Source organism: Microtus pennsylvanicus, chromosome 20 (assembly GCF_037038515.1).
Source record: "Microtus pennsylvanicus isolate mMicPen1 chromosome 20, mMicPen1.hap1, whole genome shotgun sequence".
In the NCBI taxonomy this organism is placed as follows: Eukaryota; Metazoa; Chordata; class Mammalia; order Rodentia; family Cricetidae; genus Microtus; species Microtus pennsylvanicus.
This window is the reverse complement of record NC_134598.1, coordinates 11,016,887-11,040,506: the sequence shown is the minus strand read 5'-3', so window position 1 is coordinate 11,040,506 and position 23,620 is coordinate 11,016,887. Positions and strand designations below refer to the sequence as shown.

The 23,620-nt window shown below is 40.2% G+C and overlaps 2 protein-coding genes across 2 annotated transcripts; both read right to left on the bottom strand.

Moving 5' to 3' along the window:
- Positions 1-1,782: 1,782 nt before the first annotated feature.
- On the bottom strand, positions 1,783-2,736 carry LOC142838678 (olfactory receptor 6C2-like). Its single transcript, XM_075954244.1, has one exon. The coding sequence runs from the start codon at positions 2,734-2,736 to the stop codon at positions 1,783-1,785; it is 954 nt and encodes a 317-aa protein (XP_075810359.1).
- Positions 2,737-15,152: 12,416 nt separating this feature from the next.
- On the bottom strand, positions 15,153-15,965 carry LOC142838896 (olfactory receptor 6C2-like; the record flags this gene model as incomplete). The annotated part of the gene is made up of 2 exons (XM_075954597.1): positions 15,153-15,738; positions 15,949-15,965. Coding segments are annotated over 2 exons (603 nt in total), but the record flags the coding sequence as incomplete, so codon positions are not given.
- Positions 15,966-23,620: the final 7,655 nt, after the last annotated feature.

Below are 23,620 nucleotides of genomic sequence, written 5' to 3'. Positions count from 1 at the left end.
CTAGGCCTTTCATGTGTTGGAGACAAGGGTGAAGTTTGGATTATCTTTGAGGTACCTGGCAGTAGGAGCAGAATCTATCCCTGGTACATGAGCTAGCTTGTTGGAGTCCATTACGGTGGGATGCCATGCTCAGCCTTAATGCATGGGGGAGGGGCTTGGTCTTGCCCCAACTTAAGATGCCAGACTTTGTTGACTTCCCATGGGAGCCTTTACCCATTGAGAGGGGTGCATGGGGTAGGATGGGGGATAGAGAGGGGTGGGTGGGAGGAGGGGTGGGGGGAACTGTGGATGGAATGTAAAGTGAAATAAAAAAGTAAAATTAAAGGGGGTGGCTCCTCATATGCTCCTCCCACATCCTTTCTGGAGTACTGATGGTCTCTGTTCTGTGCATATCACAGCTGTGTGAGTCCACAAGCACTGCCATTCTGCCATGTCCCAAAGACCACACTGCACATCTCTCTTCTGCATTCTAGCCTTGCTTTTGTTCTCTATGATCTGCTTGAGGTTTTCTGAACCTCATGGTGATAACTGTCTTCATTGGGGTCAATCACTCAACTTAGTCTCAACACTTTTACCAGTTATGAGTCTTTGATTCTTCAAAAAGAAGTTGTTCTGACCAGTTTTGAAGATAGCACTATTTGTGGGGATAAACACAGATATTTAGAGGTCTACTAGACCTGCTCATTCAGCAAAACGACAGGAGCCGCTTCCCCACCTAGGGTCCGCGATCTCATTATAATCATACCACATTTGCATTAACCAAGCATAAATTTTTGCCAGTAGGGAGCGTCTCAAATTCACTTGGAAAGTAATTGGTTACTCCTGTAGCCTATGTGACTTTATTGCACCAGTCAGTATATCTTGCACGGATATCAATATTTTAGCATAGAAGGCTCACTGGTGGTTAGGAAATTGATATCTTTCCCCCTAGCACCCTGCATGGCATCTTCTGGTACGAGGAAAGCAAGCCAGCAGGAAGGAAGCTTCCAGTACACTTCCAGGCTGATTTATCCTGTGTCGTATAACCAAACCACGTGGTGTCTTCAACAATAAGGTTATAAGTTATGATTGTCATCCAAGAGCAGGGGCAGTATCCTGTACGGCTTTGGAGGTCTTTGGAGTTTTCCTAATAAAAAAGACATAGGAAGGTACCCCATGTCTGGCATTGGAATTTTCATTTCATACCTTGTAGCTTCTGGGAACAGTATAACTCCCACCCCTGCCGTTTAGATTACATGTGTTCTAACTCCTTTAAAAATATTTTTTAACTAGCTTACTAAATAGTGGTTTTTACACATCATTGTTATTAATCCTCCTCTCATGATCTCCTCTCCCCTAGCCCCAGTCCCTATTCTCACTTAAGCCTCCCTCATACTACTGATCACCTCTATTTTCTTTTTTGACTCCCATTATAAATCTTATCTATCTGTCTATCTATCTGCCTGTTTGTCTGTCTGTCTGTCATCTATCTATCTATTATAAATACACTATTCTGTCTGCATGTATGCCTCCATGCCAGAAGAAGGCACCAGATCTCATGACAATCTCATGGTTGTGAGCCACCATGTGGTTGCTGGGAATTGAACTCAGGACCTCTGGAAGAGCAAGCCAGTGTTCTTAACCTCTGAGCCATCTCTCCAGCTTCATCACTTCTGTTTTTATATCACATGTGTTCTGCTGTTCTCAAAAATACTTGAGAAAGTTCATCCAAATGCAGATCCAATCAAGAAGAGACAAACATGTATGGGCTTTAACGGTTTATTCTTAATTAATATTTTATTCCTATATTTGGTCTTTCATTTTCTTCATTGAGATCATAGCAATTTTTCTGAAGGAATCACTGAAGGCTTGTCTCACTTGCTTATTTCTCAGAGTATAAATGAAAGGGTTCAACATGGGAGCAATTGATGTCATTAAAACTGTGACACCTTTATTGATAGCCACAGATTCCTTTGCTGAAGGGTTGATGTAAATGAAAATACAGCTTCCATAAGAGATTGAAACAACAATCATGTGAGAAGAACAGGTGGAAAAGGCCTTTCTCCTTTGCTGGGCAGAGGGGAATCTCAGAATGGTCTTGACGATGTGTCCGTAGGACAGAACAACACACACGAGGGTCAGAATGAAGGTCAGCACTGCACAGACAATCACCAGCTGCTCTAGGAGCCAAGTGTCTGAGCATGAGATCTTCAAGATAGGAGATGCATCACAGAAAAAATAATCAATAACATTTGAGTCACAGAATCTCAAATTTAGGAACAGGGTCAGTGGTGGGAGTATGATCAGCAGGCCAGCCAGCCAGCAGCAGAGGACAAGCTTCTGACACACCTTGCTGCTCATGATGGTTACATAATGCAGGGGTTTGCAGATGGCCACATAGCGATCGTAGGACATAATGGCCAGAAGAAAAAATTCAGTTACTCCAAAAACATCAGTAAAAAACACTTGAATGACACAAATATTATAAGTGATGGACCTGTCTCCTGTTGCTATGTTGTACAAATATCTAGGGATACAGGCAGATGTAAATGAAATTTCTAATATGGAGAAATTTTGTAGAAAAAAGTACATGGGTGTTTTAAGGTGGGAATCTAATATAGTGAGGGATATGATTGTCAGATTCCCAGTTACACTCAACATGTAGGCAAAAAAGAGAAGCACAAAAATTGGAACCTGAAGTTGAGGGTCATCTGTTAGTCCCAACAGAATGAAAGTGGTTACTGTGTTGTTTTTCATCACTGACTACTGAATTATTCAGTCTTCATGAAAAATTTAGAGATGTCTCACTTGAAAAGTAGCAAAGCCAGAAAGCAGTGAGCAGAGAGTATTCTAGTAAACTTATTCATGTGTACTTTCTTCCGTAAATAGTAGCTGATATTGTCAATATTCCTGTGAGCTTAGTTATTCAACAACTTACTTCAGTCAATTGGTTTGGCAGTTTGTGATACATTTTTAAAGAAAAATAAATAACTGTTGCAACATTAAGATTCTTCATTTTATGCTTGTAGTCAGTATCTAACTGGATCTTCCTCTGTATGGTGTTCTATTTGAATCACAATGTGTTCTGATTCAATGAAACCATTGTCGTCGTATGTCTATTTCTTCTGCATTTGAAAGGTTCCCAATGAAATGCAATCATATCTTTCCTAGAATACTTGATCCTCAATAAAATGTAAACATGTAACAACTCATCTGGATTCCACGAACAGGCTGTGTTGCTTTAACTGTAACTTGTATTTTATATTTTGTCGTGATGATTAAGCATGCATTTGTGATGTATGTTTTCTGTTTTAAGTTGAAATTTCTTCATTGGTCTATAATGTCTCTGATTATTTTTATATTTCTTCATTAGTGTGGAGTTGATACTCATTGTTTACTGGAATATACAATTGACTATATATAGAAAATATTTCTTCCAAGCTGAGAAAAAAACATATATCCTTTATGCTTTCCGTGTATTGAGTATGGAAAATACTTTAAAAACTTATCACTATTATCGAGTTCAAAATCAAGTTTAAAATACTGCAAGGCTTTCTATGTGCTGATTCTGAATAACTACTTCCTTTTGACACTTAGTTTGAAGGTCACTTTAATAAGAGCAGCCTAAAGGTCCATTGTTTGTATTGCTCATTTGTCTCTTGTGTCTACTTCAGACTCTCTCTGAGAAAGCAAGCATACTGAGATCAGGGATAGTTCTTTTTTTAAACCAGGATGGCAACCAACACAGTTCTAGGTAGTAATCCGGGTGTAAGAAATAGTTTAGGAGCATATACATTATACCATGGACTTGCACACTGAAAGGGGCATTATCCTCTTTCTGGGCTTCATCGTCAAACTATTTGGTGACTGACTTAAACTTTTCTTTGTGTGTTTGGTGTGTGCACATGTGTGTATTTGCAGGTGTTCAGGTGTTTATCTGTGCACATGTGTGTATTTGCAAGTGTTCAGGTGTTTATCTGAATGCACATGTGTGTATTTGCAGGTGTTCAGGTGTTTATCTGAATGCACATGTGTGTATTTGCAGGTGTTCAGGTGTTTATCTGAATGCACATGTGTGTATATGCAGGTGTTCGGGTGTTTATCTTGCACATGTGTGTATTTGCAGGTGTTCAGGTATTTATCTGAATGCACATGTGTGTATTTGCAGGTGTTCAGGTGTTTATCTGTGCACATGTGTGTATTTGCAGGTGTTCACGTGTTTATCTTTGCACATGTTTGTATTTACAGGTGTTCCGGTGTTTATCTGAATGCACATGTGCATATTTGCAGGTGTTCAGGTTTTTATCTGAATGCACATGTGTGTATTTGCAGGTGTTCAGGTGTTTATCTGAATGCACATGTGTGTATTTGCAGGTGTTCAGGTGTTTATCTGTGCACATGTGTGTATTTGCCGGTGTTCAGGTGTTTATCTGTGCACATGTGTGTATTTGCAGGTGTTCAGGTATTTATCTGAATGCACATGCATCTGGAGGCCTCAGGTCCACACCAGGTACCTCCTCTATTGCTCTCCATCTTATTTTCCGAGACAAGGTCTTTCACAGAACTGGGGCTTGCTGATTTGGCAGAGCTAGCTGGCCAGTGAACTCCAGGGGTCTTCCCTAAGGATTGCAGGCACTTACCACAGCACCAGCTACTTACGTAGTTGCTGGGAATCTGCACGTGGGTCCTCACTGACAGAGACATTAACTCAGCCCCTGTTATGGACTGGATTACACTTTTAAAATTTTGTATTTTTCTATATTTGATTTTGTTATTTTCTTTTGTGTTTGTACCAAGAGACTTAGTTACTAGTGAATAAAGTCATTGCTGCTTTCCATGCTGTTCGAAGTGCTACGTAGCCTCTCCTCCCTAATTAAGCTGTCATTATAACTTTGTTACTGGCAAGTTATTAGTTTTCTTGAGACATCTGCCAGTAATATATTCAAATCAGAAGTCAAGGAATTCACATACCTTAATACATAATTCTCACATGCTATTTACATAGTGATACGGAGCAAATATTTTTACATCTCCATAAATGCACTTAAGTGCATTTAACTTACCACACTCTACATTCGTGTTAAAAGTTAAGAACTCTCTCTAGTTTTATAAAATGTTAGCATTTCAAAGTTTCACCTGTACTAAAAACAACATGAATGTTTGCCAGCCTTTAAAACAACTTCCTATAAGCTGTTACTTATCTCTTTATTTTCTATGACTGTTAAAATGTCTGCAAAGTGTATTTACATTTTTGCACAGTTTCCTAATTCTTAGAAATGTAACCTTTATGAACAAAAGCTTTATTTATTTAGTGCCTTTGTGTACCAGGATTTTGTCTTCCAACAATCTTTACATAATGTTTTCTTGACCCTTCAGTGTGGCCTTCTCACAGAATAGTGCTCGGATCACCACAGTAAATATGTTTAATATAGCTTTTTTCAAGATTCATTTTTTAAACAATCTCATTATGAATGTCTGACTGGCCTGGAACTTGCTATATATATAGGCTGGACTGGCCCCAAACTCACAGAGATCTGCTGGCTTCTGTCTCCCTTGTTCTGGGGTTAATGGTATATACTACCATGTCTGTTTTGTTTTCCTCTTTAAGATTTTTTGGTGGTTTTCTTTGAAATAGGTTCTGGCCTATCAGGTTTTCATTCAGGAAATTATGTCGTGGAACAGTTAGCATTTTAGTTTCCGTTTAAGGATTTCACTACTATTTCTTCCCTTACATTTTTCTGTTTATGTTTCTTTAGTGGATATTTCAATGATGTATGAAAATAAGAGTTACATACTCCCTAATTTTTGATTTAAAGTAACAGCTGAGCTATTGTTTGTCTCAGGTGACACTTTGTATCAGCAGCACATTTAACGCAGTGGATTTTGACGTTTGAATGACCATCTGCAGTGTTTGAGTTACTCTTGAAAAGAAAGCAATTTTGTTTCCATTTTCCTAATGAAATTGCATGCTATGTGAACAGTTGCTGTTTTGCCTTTAAACCAGTCTCTGCATCAGGAAATGAGGGCTATATCTCCTCTTAATTATATGGCCGGTTTACTGTCACCAGCATTCGGACCGAGAGCCAGCAGTGGCTTTTGAAGATCTGTGACATTCCTGGGAACTATAGAGACTGGATGATTTTGTTCAAGGAAATGCATTTTTTTCAGCCTCCCTCAGCTGCCAACTCAGATCTCCTGGTGTCTACTCCTGGAGTTAGTTTGTGGTAACTCGCTTATTCCTCTACTGCTGTGTGAGAGCCCTGGCTACAAAACGACCTTGATTTATTCTATTACAGCCTTAATTCTAGCTTTCAAGAGGCAAAGTTTTAAAAAAAATGCATTTCCCAAAGATATTTTTTATTAAAAATTCCCAGAGAACCAACTTTGTTCACATCAGGATAAATTATCATGCTGGGTGATTTTTTTAATGCATACACCTTTCCCCTTAAAACAGGAGAGTGAGGTTATGAATCACAGCACTGACCATCTGTAAATTCACATTATATTCAGTTTTGATGAAAAGCAGCACCCCGAAAACACAACCCAGAACTATCTGCGCATTTTTATGTAACAATTTATATAAATATTTACAGTTGATTTTGGTTGATTTGCAGTTGATTGATGCCAGGTTGAATATGTTTACCAGAGAAAATCATCACCAAATATGAAGCTGAATGAAGTAGCCACCGTACTTACTCTGTTGAGAGCCAACAGCAGCTTCAGCGGATTCTTCAGCAAGTGTCCCGGAGTCTGTTTTGATGCAGAGACCCTACCAGCAAAGGCTCATGTAGAACTTTCTCGTTTCAGTGCACCCATGCCCACTTTCTCTCTTGTACTGAGGGAAGGTCAAGCCCTACAGTCCCTCAAGATTCTTTCATCTCCAACACCCTGGAATTTTGTTCTCTTTTATCCTAGGCACACATTCTCGATTTCTTTGGTTGAAAATAAAATGTAGCCACAAATGTTGTCCTCTTGTTTTTCTCAAACGATTGACATGATGATTTCTTTGGGTATTCTGTTACAATTTGCATTTGATTTATTTCTTAAACCTAAAACTAAGTAAATAAATGTCTGAGTCCTCACTGACCTGTGTTCACACATCACTAATTAGTCTCTGTAATGGACTTGAGCTAAAAGTCCTGAAAGATGCTGCAGTGGGGGCAGTGTCCTTAGAGACCAAAAGATGCAGCCATAGCAACAGGAATGGACCGTCACATGAGAGGAAAAATTCAGATGGTCAAGAGCCAGCTTGCATCTCCAGTGTTTTCCACTCACCATGAACAAAAGTCAAAAGACTAAAGCTATCACAACTTCCATTTTTCCTCGGGTATTAAGTTGATAACACAAAAACATTGACAAACTTGAAGCAAATTTCCTTTTAGTATTTTGATGTAAATGGCTGTGAAAATTTAAAAATGTAGAAATATGATATCTATTATTTACAGTTATAACTTCCTTTTTTACTTAATTGCATAAGCTGTTATAAAAAATATTGACCAAGGAGATATATTATAATGCACACTATATGCTTTTCAACACCCATTTATATTTTAAACCACTCTTAGTTTGTCTCTTTTTATTAGTTCTTTAAAAATTTATATATATTTTTTTATTAAAAATTTCCACCTCCTCCCACTTCTCTCCCCTCCCCCAACTTCCCCTCTCCCACCCTAACCAGGCCAAAGAGCAGTCAGGGTTCCCTACCCTATGAGAAGTCCAAGGTCCTCCCGCTCCCCCCAGGTCAAGGAAGGCTCCCACAAAGCCAGTACATGTAGTGGGATCAAAACCCAGTGCCATTGTCCTTGGCTTCTCAGTCAACCCTCATTGTCAGCCACATTCAGAGAATCCTGTCTGATCACATGCTCCATCAGTCCCAGTCCAGCTGGCCTTGGTGAACTCCCATTAGATCAGCCCCACTGCCTCAGTGGGTGGGTGCACCCATCATGGTCCTGACTTCTTTGCTCCTGTTTTCCCTCCTTCAGCTCCTCATTTTGACCTTGGGAACTCAGTCCAGTGCTCCAATGTGGGTCTCTGTCTCTATCTCCATCCATTGCCACATGAAGGTTCTATGGTGATATGCAAGATATTCATCAGTGTGGCTATAGGACAAGACCAGTTCAGGCACCCTCTCCTCTGCTGCCCAAGGAACAATCTGGGGACATTCCCTTGGATACCTGGGAACCCCTCTAGAGTCAAGTCTCTTGCCAACCCTAAAATGGCTCCCTTAATTAAGATATCTACTACCCTGCTCCCATATCCAACCCTTCTCCATCCCAACCATCCCATTTCCTCAAGCTCTCCCCATCCTCCCCTTCTGCCTTTTCTCTCCCCATCTCCCCTTATTCCCACCCCACCCACCCCCGTTTCCCAACCCCTGCTCGTCAATCTTGTTCACTTCCAATATCCAGGAGGATAACTACATGTTTTTATTTGGGTTCGCTTTCTTATTTAGCTTCTCTAGGATAACGGATTATAGGCTCAATGTCCTTTATTTATGGCTAGAATCCACTTATGAGTGAGTACATACCATATTCCTCTTTTTGGGTCTGGGTTACCTCACTCATTTAAGTGTCTTCTATTTCCATCCATTTGCATGCAAAATTCAAGTTGTCATTGTTTTTTACCACTGAGTAGAACTCTAAAGTGTATGTGTGCCACACCTTCTTAAGCAAAGGACATTGTCATTAACACAAAAAGGCAACCTACTGACTGGGAGAAGATCTTCACCAACCCCACATCAGACAAAGGTCTGATCTCCAAAATATATAAAGAACTCAATAAACTAGACATTAAAACTCTAATTAACCCAATTTAAAAATGGGGTACTAAACTGAACAGAGAATTCTCAACAGAAGAAGTTCAAATGTGCAAAAAACACTTAAGGTCATACTCAACCTCCTTAGTGATCAGGGAAATGCAAATCAAAACAACTCTGAGATACCATCTTACACCTGTCAGAATGGCTAAAATCAAAAACACCTATGCTGGAGAGAATGTGGAGTAAGGGGAACACTCATCCATTGTTAGTGGGAATGCGAACTTGTGCAACCACTTTGGAAATCAGTGCAGCAGTTTCTCAGGAAACTGGGAATCAACCTGTCAGGAGCCATTTCAGGCTTCTTCTTTCTCACATCTCACAGGGCCTTGAAGTAAAAGTCTTGAGACAGAAAACTTAAAGTTAGCCAAAACATTACGTGCTAACCGTGGAGACTCAAGCTCTGGAAAGCACCACAGAGTGTCTTCAGGGCTTGCTGCTTATCACTAACAGCAGGTGTTCTAGCCACTGACCTTGCAACTGCCCTGCTCAGCTGCCAAACTGCCCCGCTTAGTTGCCTAGCTACCGAGCCCCTCCTTCCCTTCCCCCTTTCCCCTCCTTTCCTTCCTCCTTCCTCAGTTCCCCCTGCCCGAGCTCCCCACTGAGGAGTATATAAGTCATGAAACTTGCTTCAATAAACGGATGCCTTGACAAAATACTTCTTGGCGTCCGTTTCACTTTCCTCCCATGGCTTTCAGATAGTGCCTCTTCAAGACCCTGGAGTAACTTAGGACCTGCTGGGCGGGTCATCAACCTACCTCAGGACCCAGCAATTCCATCCTTGGGAATAAACCCAAGAGATGCCCAATCATACTACAAAAGCATTTGTTCAACTATGTTCATAGCAGCACTAGTTGTAATATCCAGAACCTGGAAACAACCTAGGTGTCCCTCAATAGAACAATGGATAAAGAAGGTTCTTTAAGAATTTTATAAAACGTATTTTAATCAGATTTATCCCTTACCCTCCCCCTTCTATACCCACCCAACTTTGTGTCTCTTTTTTGAAACTCACAATGTACAATTTGGGCTGTCCTTACCCTCTTGGAAATGTGGTTTACACTGAAGGGTGGTAAACTCACTAAAGATTGAACCCATAAAGGAAACTAACTTTCCATTCTGGAATTCTGTCTGCCTGAGCCTGCGTAAGTCTTGTGTAGTGTCAGATGCTGAATTCATACATGTAACTGTCACGACGAAACCAGGAAACACCATTTCCTTGTAGTCGTCCACCATCTAAGGCTCTTAGAATCTTTCCATCCCTGTTTCCAAAATGATCCCTTGGGGATGCCCACTCCATAGCCTCTTATCGTGTACACTTGGGTCAGTCGTGGGTCTCTGTGTGAATTTCCATCCATTTGCAGAGAGCAGTGACTGATGCACTAATCCATGAATATAACGGCAAGTCATTAAGAGTTAGTATAATACTGTGTTCTTTTACTTATATAATTCCAACTTTATTAAAAAGAACCTTCAAATAAGAAAGTCATGCATGAAAATTAACCAGACCTAAAGTCTATACATCTCAACGAACATCTATGCAGTCAGATTAGCCTTTCTGAAGCAGTGAAGCTTCACACTGGATTTTATACTTCAATACCAAATATATTTTTCTGTACTTATCTACACTAAAAAAAATAACACGCCATGATAGAGTTACAACTAGAAAAACAATCTAATAGAATAATAGCATTAGATTAGCCTCTATACCCTATGGCCTATCTACCCACAATTTTTTTGTTTCTTTTTTTTTTTTTTTTTTTTTTTTTTTGATTTTTCGAGACAGGGTTTCTCTGTAGCTTTTGGTTCCTGTCCTGGAACTAGCTCTTGTAGACCAGGCTGGCCTCGAACTCCCAGAGATCCGCCTGCCTCTGCCTCCCGAGTGCTGGGATTAAAGGCGTGCGCCACCACCGCCCGGCTACCCACAATTTTTTTGTCCTAATAACAGGGCCAGGTATAGGTTTGACTCGTGGGCCTTAAACACAATCAGAGGGTTGTTTACTACCTTGACATTTGTACCACAGTTGTACCACTGGGCTTGTGTTGACAGGGTGGTTTTCGCTGTAGCTTGTTAAGTTCACAGCCTGCCAAGACTGGTGAGTTTATTTCTCCTCTAGTAGAGTGCACAGCTCTTTCCAGTGCTATGAAATCGAACCAGCAGAGATGAAGCTTCCACGTGTATACCAACTTGATTTCTCTGTGTTATAAGTCAAATGTGTTGTGTTTTCAGCAACAGGGTCTCACCATCATATTTTGAAGGTAACCAAGAATATGAGCAATAGCCTGTAATATTTGGGGTTCTGTGGAGTCTCACTTGTCAACAACCCCCAAAGGGGCAACACATTCTTGTCACTACACTTTTTTTGTCCCATTGTAGGGTAATTACACATTAAATATATATGCATATATATGTGTGTGAATATTTTTAATAAGGTTCTACAGCAGTATGTTTCCATATTCTTTTCTCTGAATGACTTAGCATTAATTATCCTTCCCTACTCTCCCTTACTACCCTCCCCTTACTCCCTTCTCCATTAAACCCATCCTGTACCATTAAGACCCTTTAGTCCTTTATACCACTTTATTATGTCTCCTCTCTCTTGATATCACCCTTACTAATATTCTGATCACTGGGGTATTCCAAAGAGAAATGTATATCTGAAGATTCAAGGCTAACATCCACATTATATGGAAGTAAACATATAGTTTATCTTTCTGGGGCTGGGTGGCTCCCTGAAATTCTGACTCAAATGTGGTGAAAATGGAACACTTATTCACTGATGGTGGGAATGCAGATTGGCGCTCCCATTATGGAAATCAGTGTGGATGTTACTCCAAAGCTAGAAATAAATCCACCATATGGCACAGTTATCCACTCTTCAGCACATATCACCTAAATACATTCTATGATAGAGATAGCTGCTCATTCATGTTGATTGTTGCTTTAGTCATAATATCCAGAAAATGGGAATAGCCGTTTAGTAATCCCCTGTGCTATGACACCTTTTGATTAGCTTGTCACTTGATTTTGTATTTATGACTGCTTATTTTTTAAGACGGTCTCATGTCTCAGTTTGTGCATCAACTGGATATGCAGCAGAAGAGAACCCTGAACTTCTGATCCTCCTATGCTGCCTTCCCGAGTATTGGAATAACAGCTGTATACCACCACACCCAGCTTGTCCATTGCTGGTGGGAATATAAACTTGTACAGTCACTATAGAAATCAACATGGTGATTCCTCAGAAAGCTGGGAATTGGTTTACCTCAAGATCCCCCATACCATTCCTGGGTATATACCCAAAGGAAGCTCCATCCTACCCCCTTGTTCAGCCATGTTCATTATTGCACTATTCATAATAGCCAGAAACTGGAAACAACCTAGATGTCCCCAACAGAAGAATGGTTAAAGAAAATTTTGATATATTTACACAATGGAGTATTCTCAGCTATTAAGAAATGATAATGTGAAATTTGTAGGCAAATGGGTGGAACTAGAAAAAATCATCCTGAGTGAGGTAACCCAGACCCAGAAAGACAATATGGTATGTATTTGCTTATATATGGATGTTAGCCGTTAAGTTAATGATAACCAAGCAACAGTTCATAGACCCAGAGAGGTTAGGTATAAAGAAAGGATCTGGAAAGTACACATGGATCTTTCTGGGAAGGGGAACCAAAAATTTTATGTGTTTATTGGGGGTGGGTGAAGATGGGAACAGAAAGATCAAGTCGGTAAGGGAGACAGTGTTGAGGGTTGGAATTCTGGGAGAGACAGCTAAAATTGAGAAGCATTTGAGGGATGATATGGACACATAGTGCAGCCGAAACTTTCTAAAATATATGAAGGTGATCCTAACAAGGCCTCCTAAAAATGGGGATATGGAGTCTCAACTGACTATCTCTTGTTACCAAATAAAGCTTCCAGTAGCAGACCTGGGTTGCACTCAATTGGGTTGTTGGCCAAGGGAGTGCCATGGAAATCCCCAAATCACCGAGGTTGTTCTAAGACAATGGTTGCACTCCACAAACTGACAGTGGGTTGTGTGGAGATGCGGTGGGGAAGGGTAATGCAGAGGACAACACCCATACAACTCAATGAACATGGAGAGGTTGAGCTGGTACCTACATGTAGCTTTTGCCTCTACATTCTAATTTCTTTGGTGTATGAAGGTACTCTGCAGGGAACCAAAAGAGAAATGCAAACATCAACCCAGCCACAAAATCTTTGAGCTATAATCTGTTCTGTCTGCTATATATGGTAGTGTAATGGTAACCCAAAGGTGGGGGTGTGACCAGCCAATGTCTGATTTGACTTAAGACCCGCTTCAAGAGATGGAACCCATACCTGGCATTTCTTGGATGACCAAGAACTAGAGACTAGATAGTCCAGAATCCTAGGGTAAAACCAAATACTTCTGATCTAAAAAAAAAAGAAAGAAAGAAAGAAAGAAAGAAAGAAAGAAAGAAAGAAAGAAAGAAAAAACAGGATAAGTAGGAATAAATGCTTTCTAATGACAGTCTTTCTTGCTCATCATTTAGTACTTTATTCAGCCATCATCAGAGAAGCTTCCTTCCACAGCAGATGGGAACAAGATAGAGACCCACAGCCAGATATTAAGCAGAGAGAAAACAAGACCGACCCTCTAAATCAACTGAGAAAAGCTCATATGAACTCAGAGACTGAAGAAGCAAACACGGGGCCAATATGGGTCAGAACCAGGTCCTTTGTATCTGTATTACAGATTTTAGCTTAGTATTTTTGTGGGACTCCTGAGTGTGAGAATGAGGGTCTGATTCATTCTTGAGCCTACTCTTGGGATCTCTTTTTCTTCTTTGGGGTTGTCTTGTCCATCTTTGATATGATGGTTTTTGCTTCATTTTTATTATACTTTATTTTGTCATTTTTAGCTGTTATCTCTTAGACGTCTGTTCTTTTCTAATGAAAGACCGAAAGGGAGTAGAGCTGGAGGGGAAGAACTGGGAGTAGCAGAGGGAGGGAAACTATAATCACAAAATAGTATGTGAGAAAAGAGTCTTTTCAATAAAGGGAAAATATTTTTAAAAAGAAAGGAAGAAATATGGTTGCAGAAAAAACATGAATAAATGTTCTGTCCTACCCTCCCTCACCAAACACTATAGTTATTATTAGTTTTCTTTGAGTTTTTCTGTGTAGCCCTAACTGCCCTAGAACCTGCTCTCTAGACCAGGATGACAATGCCTCCCAAGGGCTGGAGTTAAAGGTGTGTGCCACTATGCCCAGATAATAATAATTTTTTATATATGAGCATTTTTGATAGATTTAATGAGATCAAAAGACATCATTCTCATTCATGGCAATCATTGATTTCAGAATAAGCCTTCTTTTTAAAGTTATTACATATTAATCCTTAGACATGCTTTAAAATATAACAAGTGTGCATATTTATGAAGTATCACATGATGTCTTGATACAAGAACACACAGGATACAAATTTAGTTTCTTCAAACATTAATAATTTCTGTATGATAAAAACATTCAGAATTTATTTTCAGACTTTTGAATGATAGTGTATGGTACCATTATCTCTGCAGCAATCGTGTATGCAGTAACTGGAGCATCTGACTTCTACCCATCCGCAATTTAGTTAAAAGTTTCCCCAGCATTCTCTTCCTCCCTGCTCCTGATAAAAGCCTTCTGGTTCCCCACTTCTCTGAGGTCAGCCCTTCTATAACCCACATATGAGGGAAATACTTGCCTGTCTGTGCCTGATTTACTTCAGCACAATTGTTCTATCCCACCTCTATCACAAATGATAGAATTTCGTCCTATTTTATGATCAAAAGCATTTCCTGCTGTGCATGTACAACATTTTGGTTAGCCACTCATTAGCCTGTTCCCACTCTCTGTTCTATTACTGAGAGTACATATGAGGTGGGGTAGATATTTTTTTTGTTTGGTTCGTGTCTTCTTCTGTTTTCAAGGCCCAAACAGTGCCTGCCTTAAAGGAAGTACATATTGATCTGATATCTATTATATGAATTAGTGAATAAACCAATTGAAAGTTTTGGATTAGAAGAAACTATTGTGACTTAATTTTTGCTGAAGATGTAAAACTCTCTTGGCAATTGCTTCTCTATTGTTTTGCATTATTTTGTTACTTTTGGGTATTCTCTTGGGTTTTCAAGTGGAAGAGAAGTAACAAATTCTGAAAGCTTTTAGCACGCCTGGAAGGACACCCAGATGGATGTGATCTTAAAAGAGGTTCATGTGGGCTGGAATGGCAGGTGACCACAATGAGCAAAAGTGTCCAGAAAACATTAACCTGACCCAGAAGTTTGGGAAGTTTACCACCCATGTTTGCTAGGTTTCACTATCTTATTTCTTGGGAAATATTACAGTTCTTTTTATTGAGTCCCAGAAGGCTTGCTTGACTTGCTTGTTCCGAAGTGTGTAGATGAAAGGGTTCAGCATAGGGGCAATGGAAGTAGTGAGAACTGTTACACCCTTGTTAATGGCCACCTCCTCCTTAGCCGAAGGCTTGATGTAGATGAAGATGCAGCTGCTGTAGGTGATGGAAACCACAATCATGTGGGAAAAGCAGGTAGAGAAAGCTTTTCTCTTTTGTTGGGCAGAGGGGAATCTAAGAACTGTCTTGATAATATAAACACAGGAGAGAACAACACACACCTGTGTTATGATGAGAGTCAACACAGCACAGATGAGGACTGTCTGCTCCATGGACCACGTGCCTGAACACGCGATTTTGAGGAGAAGGAAAGCGTCACAGATGAAATGATCAATGATATTAGAATCACAGAACTCCAGCTTTAGGCCGAGGCTAAGTGGGGGAATTAAAATAAATAAGACAGCTACCCAAGAACAAAATTCAAGACTCCTGCAGACTGTGGGGTTCATGATAGTCACATGGTGCAGCCGCCTGCAAACTTCCACAGATGCAAAAAAATTTTAGTAACCACCTGTGTCTTATCGAATCACCATGGAATAAAGTTAGAATTTAACAACAATTCTACCCCCAGAAAGCCTACAAACTCATGGAAACTGAACAGTCAACTACTGAACCACCCCTGGGTCAGGGAAAAAGTAAAGAAATTAAAGTCTTCCTTGAATTCATCGAAAATAAAGACACAACATACCCAAACCTATGGAACACTATGAAAGCAGTGCTAAGAGGAAAGTTCATAGCACTAAGTGCTCACATTAAAAAACAGAGAAAGCTCACATTAGAGACTTAACAACATGCCTGAACGCTTTAGAAAAGCAGACTCACCCAGGAGGAGTAGAAGACTGGAAATAATCATACTGAGGGCTGAAATCAACAAAATAGAAACACAGAAAACAATCCAAAGAATCAATGAAACAAAGAGCTGGTTTTTTGAGAAAATCAAGAAGATTGACAAACCCCTACCCAAACTAATCAAAAGGCAAATTAACAAGATCAGAAATGAAAAGGGAGACATAACAACAGACACTGAGGAAATTCAGAGAATCATTGGGTCAGAGAATTTGTATGCCACAAAATTGGAAAATGTAAAAGAAATGGACATTTTTTTAGATAAAACCATATACCAAAATTAAATCAAGACCAGGTGAACAGGAGTCCAGAGGGATGACCCCAGCTAGGACCCTGGGCAGTGGAGGAGAGGGTGCCTGAATTAGCCTTCTCCCGTAGTCAGACTGATGACTATCATGAACATCACCATAGAATCTTTTCAAGCGATGGATGGAGATAGAGACAGAGACCCACATTGGAGCACTGGACTGAGCTCCCAAGGTCCAGTTGAAGAGCGGAAGGAGGGAGAAGATGAGCAAGGAAGTCAGGCCCATGAGGGGTTGGTCCACCCACTGAGACAATGTGCCTGATCTAATGGGAGCTCACCAAATCCAGCTGGACTGGGACTGAACAAGCATGGAATCAAACTGGACTCTCTGAATGTGGATAACAATGAGGGCTGACTGAGAAGCCAATGATAATGGCACTGGGATTTGTCTCTACTACATGTACTGGATTTTTAGGATCCTAGTCCATTTGGATGCACACCTTCGTAAGCCTGGATGGAGAGTGGAGGGTCTTAGATTTCCCAAAGGGCAGGGTACCTTTGGAGGGGGTTTGTGGGAAGGGTAAGTGGGGGAGCAGGAGGGAAGTGGGAGGGGGAAAGGAAGTGGAAATTTTGAATGGTATCACTTATAAAGTAATAAATAAATAAATATATAAAAATAAGATGTAGTGATTAGCTGATAAGAATTTAGAGCTAATAGGACAAGCAGTGATTTAAAAAAAAATATTTCTGTGTGATTCTTTTGGGTCTTAGCTAGACAAGCGACCAGGAACCAAGAAGCAAACTCCTCTAACAGGACAACACTAGGAGCTAGCAGATTCATTCCACTTTCCATTCCAAAACTCTTACAATGTAACAGCAATTCCAGTGCAAAGTCCAAATAGGAACTACAGAGGAGGAGGGCCAGGGGTTGAAGACTTAGAACACATGTATGTAAGAGTCTGCATTCACAAGGTCAATAGTCTAGAAACAAGTAAGAGTGAGTGGCTCCCTCTAGTGGCACACAGCATTCTTGCATAATTACATACACCTTGTTATACAATTTTTTTAAATAATAATTATAAAATATTTTAAATAAGGAGGTAAAACAACTTAGAGTTCTCTTGTGATTGAAGCACTGTCTTTAAATTCAGACTTTTATTTTTTTAGAAAATGTCAGACACTGCCATATCTCTTGCCCTGCACAAAAAAAAAATCAGTCTAAAGGGATTCAGATACTTTCCTGTACAAACTTAAACTTTGAAACTGCTAGGGAAACAAAGGTAAACACTTCAATATATAAGCATGGGCATGTCCTTTAAAGAGGGCTCTGATAGCACAGGAAATGAGCCCAGAATTTCACAGATGGCAATGGATTAATGTAATTCCACACAACAAAGGAAATAATCAGCATCTATTAATTGCTAACTATCACACAAAAGAGTAATATCCAATATATATAAACAACTAAAAAATTCACATATCAGAAAAAAACTATCTAGTCAATAAATGGACCAGTGAAGTAGACAGTTCTCAAAAGAAATTACGAATGGCCAAAGGCTACTTGGAAAATGTTCAACATCCTTAGCCGTCAAGGAAATACAAATTTAAATTGTTTTGAAATTCCACATCACCCTAGTCAGAATGGTTATCGTCAAGAAAACAAATGATGACAGATTCTGTCAAAGTCGTCAGGAAGGAAGAATCCTTATGTCACGGGTGAGAATGTAAGCTCATGCAGACACTGTGGAAATCAACATGGGGACCAGCAAACAGCAAGGCAAAGAAGGTAAAGTTTAGCTCAGCTTACAATTCAAGACACCACATGACAGGGCAGGGAAGGCATGCTAAGATACACAAAGATTAACAAAGTAACAAAAATTAACAAAGCTGATCATTTTAAACTAGAATAACAAGTAAAAGACTCAAACAAGATCATAAGTGACAGGTTAATATGATATTATAAGTAAACTACAGAAATGTGAACTATTGGAAGACCTTCTTGTAAACATTATACATCAGCTACTTGAATGACCTAGAAGAAATGTATTATCCATCAAGACTGATTTGGGATAAAATTGTAAGTCTAGAAAAAAACTGTGGTGAGTAGGGACATGGAGTCAGCAACAGACTCCTAAGAAATAAATGATAAATGCTTGAGGTTATGAAGTGCCAGTTATGCCAATGTGATCCTTCAGCATGTTCTGAATGGCATACGGTACCCTAAGGATGTATGACTGCATGTCAAAATAGTAAGTTAATGTTGAAACTATAAAATAAGGGCCATTAAGGTAGCTCAGCTTGTATGTCATCACAATGCTCCATTCTACCATCGAAAATGCCCCTGTTTGTGTATAGCAATGACTCACTGGCCACCACAGTGGTGAATTCTGACATCACAACTCAACTGTAACAACACTATGATATGCAGTGACGTCACAATGTTCAATTCTGATAGCACAGCACTGAGTTTAGATCCCATGACCCACATCAAGTGACTTACAGCTCTCTGTAACTCCAACTCCGAGCAACCCTCGTCAGGCAACTGCACTCCTAGGCACATACCCTAGCACAAACACACATACACATAATTAAAACTAAAATCAATATCTAAAAATATTCCATTATATATAACAATTATTAATGATGCCATTAGAGGTACATTTTAATATCACAGCTCAACTATAGTATCACCATGTTCACTTTTATCATCACAGTGCTCAACTGAGTCATCACAGTGCTCCCCTGTGTCCTCACAGTGCTCCATTATGTCATCACAGTGCTCCATTGTGTCATCACAGTGCTCCATTGTGTCCTCACAGTGCTCCATTGTGTCATCACAGTGCTCCATTATGTCATCACAGTGCTCCATTATGTCATCACAGTGCTCCATGTGTCATCACAGTGCTCCATTGTGTCATCACAGTGCTCCATGTGTCCTCACAGTGCTCCATTGTGTCATCACAGTGCTCCATTATGTCATCACAGTGCTCCATTCTGTCATCACAGTGCTCCATGTGTCATCACAGTGCTCCATTATGTCCTCACAGTGCTCCATTGTGTCATCACAGTGCTCCATTGTGTCATCACAGTGCTCCATTGTGTCATCACAGTGCTCCATTATGTCCTCACAGTGCTCCATTGTGTAATCATATTATTCCACTGTCATTTCTGGTACATTAATTTGCCCTTGTTTTTTGTCTATTTCAGTGTGTTTGGTTTGATCTTGTTTTCCAAAACCATAATATGTATCATTTATCTGTTTGAAATTACTTGAAATTTGGAGCACTTATTACTGTAACTGTTCCCCCTTAAGACTGCCTTCATTAGGTCAGCAAGGGTGGGTTTGAGGTGTCTGGGGGGTAAGTGGGCATTGTGACAACATGGCTTCTCCTTTGGCATGTTTAATTGTGATGTTTAACAGACGTCCTTGCAGTTTAAGATGACACTTTTAAAATAAAATTCTCTCCTAGCGATGACTCGAGCCCTATCACTCAATGGGAGAATCAGCAAAACCTGTAGGGGTTTGTTTATCTGGAGTTCACATTCTCTGCTGTAAATTTATTTTTAATTTTTTTTAATTTTAGTTTTTTGGTTTTCACTTGAAGGAAAAGATGCTCATTTTAAATGTTGAAGTGTACAAATTGCTTTGTTACAATAAAACCAATGTGCACACACCACAAAAAAAACGACTGCCTTCATTATATCCTTCATATCTTAGGACTGCCTTCAAGTGTCCATCACATCTTCATTGTGTTCTTGTTTCTCCACAAGTCTGTGCACTTTCTAATGCTATTGATATCCCCCTTTAGTTTACTGTGGTCAGACAGAATATTGGGTAGGTGGAATTCTTTCATATTTGTTGAGGTTACTTTCTATACTAATATTTGAGGAAATTTTGAGAAAGTACAATAGGCTGCTTGTTTGTATTCTATAGTAGGTAGAATGTTTAGATATCTGTTATATACATTAAATTATAAGAACAATTAAGCCCAATGTTTCTATTAACTTTTTGTCGAGTAGACCTGCCTATTGCTGAAAATAGGGTATTGAAGTCACCCACAATCACTGCACAATGGCTAACTAGTTTCTGGCTTAATATCTCATAGGGTTTTAGCACAAAAAAAAACGGGTATTGCCATATTTGTGGTGCATATGCTCAAACTGTAGTATCCTCTTCATATATTGTTCCATCAATAAGTATAATGTGGCTTTCCTTGTGTCCTCAGAATATTTTTGGCTTGAATTCAATAACTATTTTGACTGAGTCAGTCACAATTGATACCTCCTCTTTCTACCGGGTATTTAATATGTAAACTCTTTATTCTTGAAAGTTTTAGGTGTTAGAATATCTACTAATGCTTGGTTTTAAGTTCCATTTGTTTGGAATATCTTTTTCCACCTTTTTACCCTGATATGGTCAGTAACTTGACCACATACAATTTTCCAGTCCAGAGTTTATATCTAACTCTAACTTCCTGAGAAAGAGAATATAATTCACAATGCTTGTCTCCAGGATGTGCCTAGTGCATGTCCCTCTGGTCTAGTTCATTATTATCTGGTTTTCTCAAAAAATGAAGTGTGAGGGGGCTGGAGAGATGGCTCAGAGGTTAAGAGCATTGCCTGCTCTTCCAAAGGTCCTGAGTTCAATTCCCGGCAACCACATGGTGGCTCACAACCATCTGTAATGAGGTCTGGTGCCCTCTTCTGGCCTGCAGACATACACACAGACAGAATATTGTATACATAATAAATAAATAAATAAATAAATAAATAAATAAAAATGAAGTGTGAGCTTAGAAGAGTTGACCCATCATATCTACTGTAAAACTATCTCTATCTCGCCTCCTGGGTTAAGAATAACCCACAAATAAATGCTACCCAAAGTTCTATAGTAGTACACAAGCCCTTCTTCCTTATCACACTATTCTTGTTTTATTATTCCCTCTCTGTTGTCTTTTTTCTCGGTTCCCTACTGTCATAGTGTATTTGTTCCTGCACTGCAGTAATCTCCCAGAAAAGAGATTACTAAAGAGCTCTGTACCCTACAATTATGTACCACATCAACTTTCTCAAATGTTTATGTTGGCATATTTATTTGTTAAATTTCCTTATTCTAAAGTCAAATGGATGTTGGGGGGGAAGCTTCTAAACAAGTTAAAAGCAGATTGCTTGTCTATAAACAGCCTCAAATCACAATATTTCTCTCACCAAAATGGAAGCTGAAGTTGCTGCTACAAACAGGCCCTGAACCAAAGACAAACACTGATCGATCCAAAGCCATGTGCCTCTCTATCAGCCAACTGAAAGTCCTTTTGCCAAGGACACATTTAACCTGCTCTTAGGAGAGTCAAATGGCAATTGTTTCCATGGAGAAATTTAGAGACTAGGGCTATATAGATTTTTTTAATGTTAAAAATGATTGAGCACCTTGGGAATTTACCCAAGAGATGCTCTATCACATGACAAAAGCATTTGTTCAACTATGTTCATAGCAGTATTATTTGTAATAGCCAGAACCTGGAAACAACCTAGATGCCCTTCAATGGAAGAATGGATGAAGAAAGTATGGAATATATACACACTAGAGTACTACGCTGCGGTAAAAAACAATGACTTCTCGAATTTTGCATGCAAATGGATGGAAATAGAAAACACTATCCTGAGTGAGGTATCCCAGACCCAAAAATATGAACATGGGATGTACTCACTCATAATTGGTTTCTAGCCATAAATAGGGGTCACGGAGTCTACAATAGGTGAACCTAAAGAAGCTGAGTAAGAAGGTGAACCCAAGGAAAAACATATAGTTATCCTCTTGGCTAAGGGAAGTAGACAAAATTGCCGGGGAGAAAATTGGGATCTTGGGGGTGGGGTGAGATGGGGGTAAGGGGAGATGAGGAGAGAAAAGGTAGAAGGGAAGGAGGGGGGACTTGGGGAAACAGGAGGATCGGGATAAAGGAAGGTTGGATAGGGGAGCACGGAACCACAATTCTTAGGTAAGGGAGGCACTTTAGGGTGGGCAAGAGACTTGACCCTAGAGGGGCTCCCAGGTGCCCAAGCTGAGGTCCCCAGTTAGTTCCTTGGGCAGCTGAGGATAGGGAACCTGAAATGACCCTAACCTAGAGCAATACTGACGAATATCTTGCATATCATCCTAGAGCCTTCATCTGGTGATGGATGGAGATGGAGACAGGGACCCACACTGGAGCACTGGACTGAGCTCCCAAGGTCCCAATGAGGAGCAGAAGGAGGGAGAACATGAGCAAAGAAGTCGGGACCATGAGGGGTGCACCCACCCACTGAGACAGTGGAGCTGATCTACTGGGAGCTCACCAAGGCCAACTGGACTGTGACTGAAAAAGCATGGGATAAAACTGGACTCTCTGAACATGGCGAACAATGAGGGCTGATGAGGCGCCAAGGACAATGGCACGGGGTTTTGATCCTACTTCATGTCCTGGCTTGGTGGGAGCCTAGCCAGTTTGGATGTTCACCTTCCTAGATATGGACGGAGGGGGGGAGGACCTAGGACTTACCACAGGGCAGGGAACCCTGACTGCTCTTTGGACTGGAGAGGGAGGGGGAGAGGAGTGTATTGTTCTCTTTGTTTCTATTTTATTGATTTAAACCCCCTATTTGATTATTTCCTGTTGTCTACTCCTTTTGGGTGAGTGTCAGGAGCCATTTCAGGCTTCTTCTTTCTTACATCTCACAGGGCCTTGAAGTAAAAATCTTGAGACAGAAAACTTAAAGTTAGCCAAAACATTACATGCTAACCGTGGAGACTCAAGCTCTGGAAAGCACCACAGAGTGTCTTCATTGCTTGCTACTTATCACTAACAGCAGGTGTTCTAGCCACTGACCTTGCAACTGCCCTGCTCAGCTGCCAAACTGCTCCGCTTGGTTGCCTAGCTACCAAGCCTCTTCTTCCCTTCCACTTTCCCCCTTCACCCTTCCCCCTTTCCTCAGTTCCCCCTGCCCAAGCTCCTTACTGAGGAGTATTTAAGACATGAAACTTGCTTCAATAAAGAGATGCCTTGACAAAAAATACTGCTTGGCGTCCGTTTCTCTCCGCTGCCCCCCCCCCCATGTCTTTCAGATAGTGCCTCTTCAAGACCCTGGAGTAACTTAGGACCTGCTGGGAGGGTCAGGTGAGTCTGCTTCTTTTTGTTCTAGAGCTTTCAGGTGTGTTCTTAAATCACTAGTGTGAGCTTTCTCCACTTTCTTTAGGTAGGCACTTAGTGCTATGAACTTTCCTCTTAGCACTGCTTTTATAGTGTCCCA